At 28.3% G+C, this 9,671-nt stretch overlaps 1 protein-coding gene across 1 annotated transcript; it reads right to left on the bottom strand.

The window, feature by feature from the left end:
- Window positions 1–8,766: 8,766 nt before the first annotated feature.
- On the bottom strand, window positions 8,767–9,360 carry LOC139424918 (uncharacterized). Its single transcript, XM_071177035.1, has one exon. It carries the CDS (start codon window positions 9,358–9,360, stop codon window positions 8,767–8,769), a length of 594 nt encoding a protein of 197 aa, XP_071033136.1.
- Between the last annotated feature and the right edge of the window lie 311 nt (window positions 9,361–9,671).

The following is a 9,671-nucleotide window of genomic DNA, read 5'->3' as shown; positions in this document are numbered from 1 at the left end:
TTAGAGATTTAAAATATAAAAATTATGCTTCGTTTAATTAAAATAAAATATTCATTACAAAATTCTAGAGTTTGGACCTTAGTTGGACCTGATCAAATTTATTTAGTTATAAAAGTTCTGTCAAGTTTTAAAAAAGTACCGACAACAATGGAAAACAACGACACCCAACCTTAGATTTTTTCTATATAGTTAGAAACATTTAATTCATTAATCATGTGTATAACTTTTGTGCTCAATTTTTGATTGAGTGATCTTAAAACGGAATATCAATCTACCAAATTAAAAATTCTAAAATTACTTTCTTCTAACTTGTAAAATGCTAATTAGAATTTTTAATTTAATGGTTTTCAAAGGACACTTATGTATAAGAATATATTTTTTTAATTACTTCATCAAACAAAAGTTGCAATATTTTATTAAATTTGTTCTACAAATCATTTTATTACTACAAATTTCTATAATAAAAACAATTGTTAAATGTTTGGTAGTATTGATATTTTTATATTCAAACCTGAAATTTCGATTTCTGGATATTTTTAATATTTACTATTTCAATGAAGTTTGTAATATTTTCATGCATTTTAAAGTTTTACACGTTTTAATGAAAATTTAGTTTACTTCAAATTTAAGTTACATTTTTTTTTTATATTTGTAGAATAAAATTTCAGGTTATTTTGTATTTTCGATTTACTTTAAATGTTCTTTGAAATCGTTACTTTCTTTGTTTTGTTCTTTTTAAAATCGAAACTTTTTACTCGTTACTTTTGCCAGAAGTACTTTTACCCTTTACTTTTTAGAACAATTCTCAAACTTCAGAACAATTTTCTGGCTATTTATAAAATGTTTTATATTTATATGAAAAATATAGGAAATCATTAACGCTTCACTCTTCAAAACAAATAATTTAGGCAACATATCTATTATATTCACACCTCATAATACATTAAAAGTTTAGAAGGGTGTAATTTCTGATAACACTCTTCAATTCCTCCCAATCGAAGAAATCCTAGAAGGCCTATCAAACTAAGATGTTATAGACAGGAGCCATATCACAATCAAAAAAGGTAGAGAAATTATTAGCACTCAATACTGCTCAATTACCTGCTGTTGTCAAATTAGGTTATTTTAACTGTACAACCGGTCCTTAGATCCTAAGTCCAATACGCTGCTTTAAATTTCAAAAATTCGGTCATTAAACTACTAACTGCCGAGGAAAAGAAACTTGCTCCCCTACACCAAGCATGCTTGATTGGATTAAGATCAAGAGAGCATGCTGGCCACTCTATGCGCTGCATTGTTTCAACTGCAAGAAAGTTCTCCACCAGACGAACTGTATAAGGTCTGGCATTATTTTGTATTAAAAGAAAGAAATTACCGATAGTTGCAGCATAAGATACGACGTGGGCTCTCAGGATCTCTTCTGCTAACCTTCGAGCAGTCAAATAGCCTTTTTGATTGAAATGCAGGTCAGGACATCCACCTATGCTTATTCCAGCTCATACGATCAAACCACCTCGTCTGTAATGTGCTCGATCCATCATGAACGAATAAAATGTTATTTTAAATGCACATTTTTCACCATACCCCCCCATTCATAACTCTTTTTTGGTGATTTAAGTAACGAAAAGCTTTTTAGGCTAACGTATGGTAGAGATTTCCTATAATGTGCTAAAATGTGGTAACCTAACTTATTTGGCAAGTTTCAAACTGTTTTTTCATACGTCATTGAGTTGTTAAAATTGTTTTTGCCATAACTCTTTTTGGTGTCTGAGATAACGATTAGTTAACATTATATATTATATTGAAGCAATATTTGAACTTTGCGGTTTTCAGGTCAAAAGTTCGCTCAAAGATATTTCTCGTTTAAAATTTTTTTGCTGTTTATTTGAATATAGTTAGCTGGAATCAATGGCATTCCTTTAAGTGGTGCTGACTGTACTTTTTTTTTCGAGCTGGCTAACGAAAATTTTTGATAGTTTTGCGTCTGCTAACGATTTTTTTGTGAGGCTCTAAAAATTGGAATTCTTACTGTTTTTCTCTTGTTTTTTTTGTCGTGCTAAAAAATTTTAATTAATTTATAATTTTCGTCTTCGGCAAGGCTATTTAAAAATTTTCTCTCACAATTTATAACAATATTTGGAATTCAAATTTGTGAGTCTCTGTGTCGAATGTTTTCTAAAAAATTTTTTGATCCTAACTTATTTTGGTTAACGGGCAATGGAAAATTTATTCGTAGATGTAACGATTTTCTATCATGGTCTAACGTTTGAACGAAATATTCAAAACTTTCATAGCAAATGTTAACTGAAATTTGTTTCGGTCACACCTTCTTTGTTTGTAGACTAAAGAAAGTATTTGTTGAGTTTACGTATATTGGGCTAATACTTGCAAGCAAAACTTAAAATTGTGAATTTAAAATCAAAAGATATATGAAACTTGTTTTGGTCTTATTTTTAAGCGATTTAGCTAAAAAAAGTTTTGGTTAAATAGGGAAAATTTTTATTGGGCTAACTTTGACAACGATTTTCCATTACGGTCTAAAAATTGGTGCCCAATCAAACTTATAATTTCTATGGGAAAAAAAGACTTCGTCTGAGTTTCTTGTGGTTACTAGACAAATTAATATGTTAGGTTTAAAATTTGTTTATACCAGGATAGCGTTTAAAAGCAATATTCAAACTTGTGATTCCATATTATGCTTCACTAATTGTGTCATTTAACTAGTGACTAACGAAACTTTTGTCCGAATTACGTGTGGTTACATTTCTCTTGTCTGAGCAAACGGTTTTGAGATAAAGGCAAAAAGTAGCTGAAACTTGCTTTGGCTATAAAATATTTTTAGTGAGGGGAAACGTTGTAGGGACAATGGTTTTCAACAATAATCTTAAGTTTGGTGGCAAAATTCAAGCATGCAGTTTCTATGAGAAAATTTAATTTAAGAGCCAATTTAAGAGCGAATGATTTCCCATATTAGGCAAACGTTTTTGTTTTTAATTTTGCACGATTTCTGGGTCAAAAATAGCTGATTTCCTTTTGGACCACGTATTTTTTTCATTTAAAATAACAGTTTACTCCTTTATACTTTGTGCTCAATTTTGCACACATTTCGTCTGGCTACCAAATCAGGGGAGTCATCCCCTCTGCCGAAGTTCAAAGTTGCGGTGCCATTTCTTCCAATCATCCTCAGGGATGTTTTCCAGACCGTCGCCAATAGCTCATTGTGCAGCTCTAGTGTGACGTAAATAAAGTACCTAACTACCTCTATCAGGGTGTGTAGCGTTTTGAAAAAGACCTTAAAGGTGCTTTTTTTATTCGTAGTTTATGAAAAGTGATTAATTTTCTATCTTTTAAAAAGAGATTTTTTTTGCCGTATCGATTTTATCGCTCTATATTACAAAAAAAATGCATGATTTTCACAAATTTTCTCTGCATTATTTATTGGTGGAAACTAGTTACTTTATCATGATTATAAGTTTTTTTTAAGTGTTTTTGAATTTTATTGATTTCATGTTTATAAATTAAGAACTTTAAAAGATAGAAAAAAATAATTTCTATTGCTGCACAAATCCTAATTATGATTATTTTTCTTTTGGAAAGTAATTAAAAATATTTCTTGAGTGCCTAAAAAGTAGTTAAAAGGTACTTTTGTTGAAAAATCTGACTATGCACCCTGTTTGTGCTTTGTTAATTGGTTAAAACTTGATTTGGAAGTTGAAAGTTTAAATATTACATGTTTTATCAACGAATATGGTGATTCAAGTTATAGTGCTTAAAATATTTCTTTACTGTATTTAAAACATTTGATTCATCATCATATATTGCATCAAAAATAATCAATTCTCTTTTCAGGATGTTATTGATGAATTGAAAGATGCTGTGGATATATAAAGGTCAATAGTCAGGTATATATTCCATTTCTTTCTAAATGTGCTAATCTTGGTTTAGAATACCTGAAATATATTGAAGATTTACTTAATGTTTTGCTAAATCAAATTATTTTCTCTGATCTTCTCAATTAATATCTTCAATATGAAAATATCTTCTATTATATGAAAGTATCTCCTATTATTATTGATAAGTTGAAAGATGTTGCGATTATAAAGGTCAGAAGTCAGGAATATACCCGTCCAACCATTTAATTTCTTGTTGGGGTATTTATATTATATTTACAGCTACGTAAAAAGATCTTTAATTGAGTAGGATTCTTTGATCTACTGCATTATTGAGTTCCGTTTTTATCTACTACATATTTAATTTCTTAATTTTTTGAAGACATATCTAGATTTTAGTATTGCCTGGATATATCCGTATGTTGCTTCATGTGTGGATATTTTATTCAAACTCTCTGCCACAATTTTGCTTCATATTTCCACAGTCAGTCTGAGAGCAATGTTGGGGTTAAACTAGTTTTGGACAGAAGACATGGGTTTTACTGACTTAAACTCTCAAAGTGTCTAAAACTTTGAACTTAGGTAAAAGGTAAAAATTCTATAGATGTAACCATTGCACACATAATTACACATATTAATAAATATTTGATATTTTTTATACAATTTGCTTTAACTTACTAAAAGAAAATAATATGATATAAATATTAATATTACTATAAATATAATATGAAAATATTTATAAGTTTTGAAGCTCCACAATTCATTGAACAACAAAATTGAATACCTTATTCTTTGAATATGAATAAATATGCTTTTAATACTGATAAATTATGTTTTAGCATAAGGATAAATAATGCAATATTAGCAATAATAGCAAACTTTTTTAATAAAACAAAACCTTCTCTTCATTTTGTTTCTTGTTCAAAAATTAGCCTTTTATTTTTCGCAATATTTTTTTAAAATTGTGACATAATTTAAAAATTTTTTTTTTCTTCTATAGGATGGTTTAAACTCTAGATGAATCCATTCAGTCCTAAACCTTGCAAACTTTGCATGGGAGTGGTAACTAATAATTTTGAATTAATAATTTTTTGTTTAAAATTCTTTCTTACATTTACTCATTGAAAACTCAAAAAATTGTTTTTTGTGTCTTGAGTTGTTGGAAGCCTGATTAAAATGATCGTTATTATTTTTTTTAAGGTTTTGTTCACGGCTTACCTCCCCATTTCAGCTCACCTTCCCATGAATGCTGAAGAAGAATTTGTTCTTCCGCCTGAACAACAGTTGCCATCTCTTGCTCAACCCCGTTGAAGATAAACTTGGTATTATCTTTTTATTTGATCTTGCTCATTTGACCTATTAAATATCTATTAGATTTGTTGTTTGTCTAAAGTAAAAACTCCCCTAACCATTCGTCTGAACCCGTGTCGTGACTATGGTATTACTATTTCAAGTAGGGGTGTGGGGTCACTGTTTAGGACAGGTTTTTGGCTGTGGTGGGCGAGAGAAGGGGAATCTTTGTCTCCAGTCTATTGTGTTAGCCTTAGAGTGAAGAGAGCTATCTTGTTCCAGTATGCTATTATTGTTTCCATAGCAGCAGATGGCCTCAGATTTTGTGACGGGGGGCATTCTTACCATCGACAAACTATACTTGCTACCTATTTTGTTCTTGGGTGACCATTTTGAGGACAAAAAAAAAGTGTCTAAAAACTTTTTTTTAAAAAGAGTGGTAACTTTTTGAATATTTAGGCCACTATTTCCTCATATATTGTGGTACATAATAAGCTAATGATTTTTTGGCAGTTTTTCTTTTTCTTCTGATTTGTGACAAAAGGGATACTTTTTTGCACCGTTTATAAAGTGAATATTCCTATTCGTATTCACACGTTAAAAAAAATCCAATATCGTGATACTTGCATTCATTCAATTTCAAAGCATTGCTGAGCAAAAAGAATAAGTTTCGTCTCTGGTTTCCTCATAATTAAAAACATAATTTGTCACATAAATTCAGTATTCATTACAAATAATAAAAAATAATAATTAAAATTTTTTTTTACTTTTTTCCCAAAGTCACAAATTTTTATTTTTTTTTTAATATTCACTTATCCAAATCTGTGTAAAGTATCTAGATCTATATTAGCAATATTGTTATAAAATTATATTACTAATACAGATACAGCGTTTTTATTTCTGATAATGATATAGTTTATAATTTTGATTTTCATTCAATTATCATTTAGTATCTAAGTATCAAAATTTCATATAATAAGACAATAAAGAAATTTATAAATTTTTTGTCATAAAACTGGAGTTTATAATTTCTTAAATGCAAAAAGTGCTAGCAATAAATAAATATACTCCTACATACGCATTTTTCTTACCATAGATCAAACTATAATGGATTTTGTATTTTCCTTTTAAAGGTTCGGATGCGTCTCTCCAGCCCGACGTGAACTTTGTTCTGTATATCCCTTCTAGAAATCAGTCTCTACTCAGGATATCAGACAGTGAGGGTAAGTCTCTAGATTTGTGATTTTTTAAAAAAAAAAAAAAAAAAAGAATGAAAGAAAATTAGATGTTTTTTAATTTAATCGATTTTTACTTTTAAACAATTTCATACACCTACCAACCAAAACTCAGATAAAATGTATAAATAATACCCTAGGCACAGCGACACGGCGACATTGTCACAGTACATTACATTACAGAGTTTTGTGCAGCCAAACAAAATGTAACTTAAACCAAAAAAAGGAAGATAAAAAACCACTTAAAATTGCAATAACAGTAGTATATGGCGCGGGGGCTAGAGGACACATCTAAACTTATTTATAATCCTTTTAAGCCCTTTTTAACAATTTTAACATTGAAAAATGACATAACAACTTTAAGGTCCTGGTTGATTTTCAAAAGTGGTTATTAAAAATAACCACTTTTGAAAATCAAAAACACTAAGTGTTTTGTTATGAAAAACTCTTATTTTAGGGTAAAAAGCACTAAAAACTACTTATTCACAATCATTTTAGTCCCTTTTTATCAATTTTAACATCGAAAAACGACATAAAATCTATAAAAATAACAACTTTTGAAAATCAAAAACACTAAAAAATTATGTGTTTTGTTTTGAAAAACCTCTCATTTTAGGATAAAAAACAACTTTGAGTACCTTTGAAATAAAAAGTATGAGAATGAGCACTTTAAGGTGAAATATGAGCGAGTAATTGACAAAACAAGTCATATAACTTTGACAAAGTTGTTTTCGATATGTGAATAAACTCCAATATTTAAGTTTTTTAAAAAGAATTAAAAAAAAGCAGCGTCCCCCAAGATGGAGACACTGATTTTAAAAATATAGAAAATAAAAAGTAAGGAAAACTTAAGCTTCTTCTAATTCATAATCAGAAATTTTGTTATTTATCCAACCTTTGAAATTAAATATATAAATACCTTTGTTAATTTTCTTTATGCTTTTATCAGATAATTCTCTTGAACTTTTACTCCAAAAATATTCTTTTTCATTATCTAGTTTTGCAACGACTGTTTCTCCATATTTTGTATCTATTTTTCTTAGAGATATTAAATTATATTTACCGACTTTTAAATCTCTTAAATTATAAATATCTGTACGCTTCTTAAGACTATTGAATTCTTCCATTTATTATATTTCGTATTTATAAACACACTTTCATTTTCTCAAGATTATTTTTTTTAATATACTTATTTATAATTTCATAAGATGCATCATTCACAATTTCTATAGCTTTCTCTTTTATTTCATCATTTTCGATTTTATTCACTAAATCTTCTAATATATCAATATAGGTCATGATCAAATCATCAATTCCGAATCTATCGTGTGTTTCATTAATTTCCATTAAATCACAAATTAAACATGCTAAATCATATATTTCATCACTGGTTTCCAAGTATTTTAATTCCTCCATTTACTAAGAATTGTTTTTTGAAATACAATTCTTATAGTACATGCATTTACGTAATGAACATCCAGGACCTAAAATTTTTGCACATTTTGGTACTTCAATATCTAAATCTTTAGATGGTATATTTAATTCTTTTAGTACCACTTTTTCTATAACTCCTCCTTTATATTCAAACGTACCACCATATAAATCATAGAGATTTTTAATATATAATTTTACATTATTATTACTTATCCAGAGCTCTTTGTTATTAGGAGTCCTTTTAAATCTTAGACCATGTATCTCTGTAGTACATTTACGCACTATACTCAGTTCTTAGTCATCTAGTTCACAGTCAGGTGTAAATACACTAATTGTTTCACCAAAGGGCATTTTTGTATGTACCCACCCTATTTCTCGTGCTATCTTACGATTTGGAAGTATAAATCCTTGAATATTGATAATCAGAGTTATGCCATTCATGTTTATTAGAAAGTGTTTTTTATAAATACTTTTCAAAAAGCTTTCTTTTCAACTTGTGCAACCGTCTTTTTCCAAGTATTACATTTTTAACACAAGGTCATATTCATAGGAAATCCCTTTTTATCTAAAGTTAGAAAAATACCCATATTATCAGTTTTCTTCTTACATTTATCGCACCAACGTTTATTATCCATATTTATTAGAAAATGTTTTTTATAAATGAATATAGAAGATTTAAAATATAGAAGATATGAAATTAATATCCAAAAGGTACAGTATTGTAATCGTCTAAAATTCTTCTTTTATCAAACCCAAACATGTATCTTTTATTTGTCTTAATGCTTGAAATATTTCGATCTTTTTCGATTTTAAATTGATTGATTTCTACATCTAAACAATCTTTTTCACCAGTTATTATTTTCATTCTATTATCAAAATCTAATACAGTTTCACTCTGGTATGACATTTTAAATCCTTCAACTTTTCAATATATAACCATAATCTTTAGAAGCTCCAGCTAACCAAGATGCTATGTATTTATCATTTTCCAATTCATTTGTCCATTCTCCTAACATGCATCCTGTTTCAATTTTAATGGTTCCATCGTTTATATACACTACACTATCTGTATCATAATAAAGTACTTTATCTCCTAATTTATCTAACATTTCATATAATCTAACTCCAGCTGAACTAGTTGTAAAAGCGGCTATATACACGTTGGTATTGAAGTTATTTTTTTCAAATTTATCTTTCATTTTATAAGTCATTTCAACACCATCGTCATTCAAAAAATTCATATTTATATATTTAATAGTGTCATCTAAAATAATTCTGTAAAAATCTTCAATTTCTATTACGTATTCTGTTTGTTTCATATTATTTCTTTGCCCAAACTTACCCCATAAAGAATTTAAACATGTCTTGGCTATAAATCTCAAACCTGGATTGTCTTCAATTATATCTAATTTTATATTCAATTTTTCTTTAGCTACTCTTCTGTATTCTTTCTCATGTTTGAAATTGTTTTTCCCTTTATCGCATGTTTCCAGTTTTATCTTTAAGAACATTTTAACATATTTTTTTAAAGAGTTTGTTTGATTTATTTTCAAAATGCCAAACTTCATAGATGTTTAAAATCTCATATCCTTTTTTAATTGCTAGTTTCATTTCATCAGTTGTCCAAGTTCCTATCATGCATCTATCCTCATCACTATGTTTACATTCAGAATTTCTTATCTTGTAACAGATATCACATTCTTTCTTCTCCAAGGCTGTTATGAAATGATTACATTTTATTGTTTCTGAATAACTTCTACATAATGAAAATATTAACTTTTCTGCTTTATTAGGTAGTACAGGAGGATATAATTTTTTAAAG

The sequence above is a fragment of the Parasteatoda tepidariorum genome, chromosome 2, assembly GCF_043381705.1.
Source record: "Parasteatoda tepidariorum isolate YZ-2023 chromosome 2, CAS_Ptep_4.0, whole genome shotgun sequence".
Lineage (NCBI taxonomy): Eukaryota > Metazoa > Arthropoda > Arachnida > Araneae > Theridiidae > Parasteatoda > Parasteatoda tepidariorum.
This window is presented reverse-complemented; position numbering and strand designations above follow the sequence as displayed.

Excerpts from the sequence above, each read along its gene's own strand:
- LOC139424918 (XM_071177035.1), bottom strand. The coding sequence starts at position 9,360 with ATGTTCTTAAAGATAAAACTGGAAACATGCGATAAAGGGAAAAACAAT.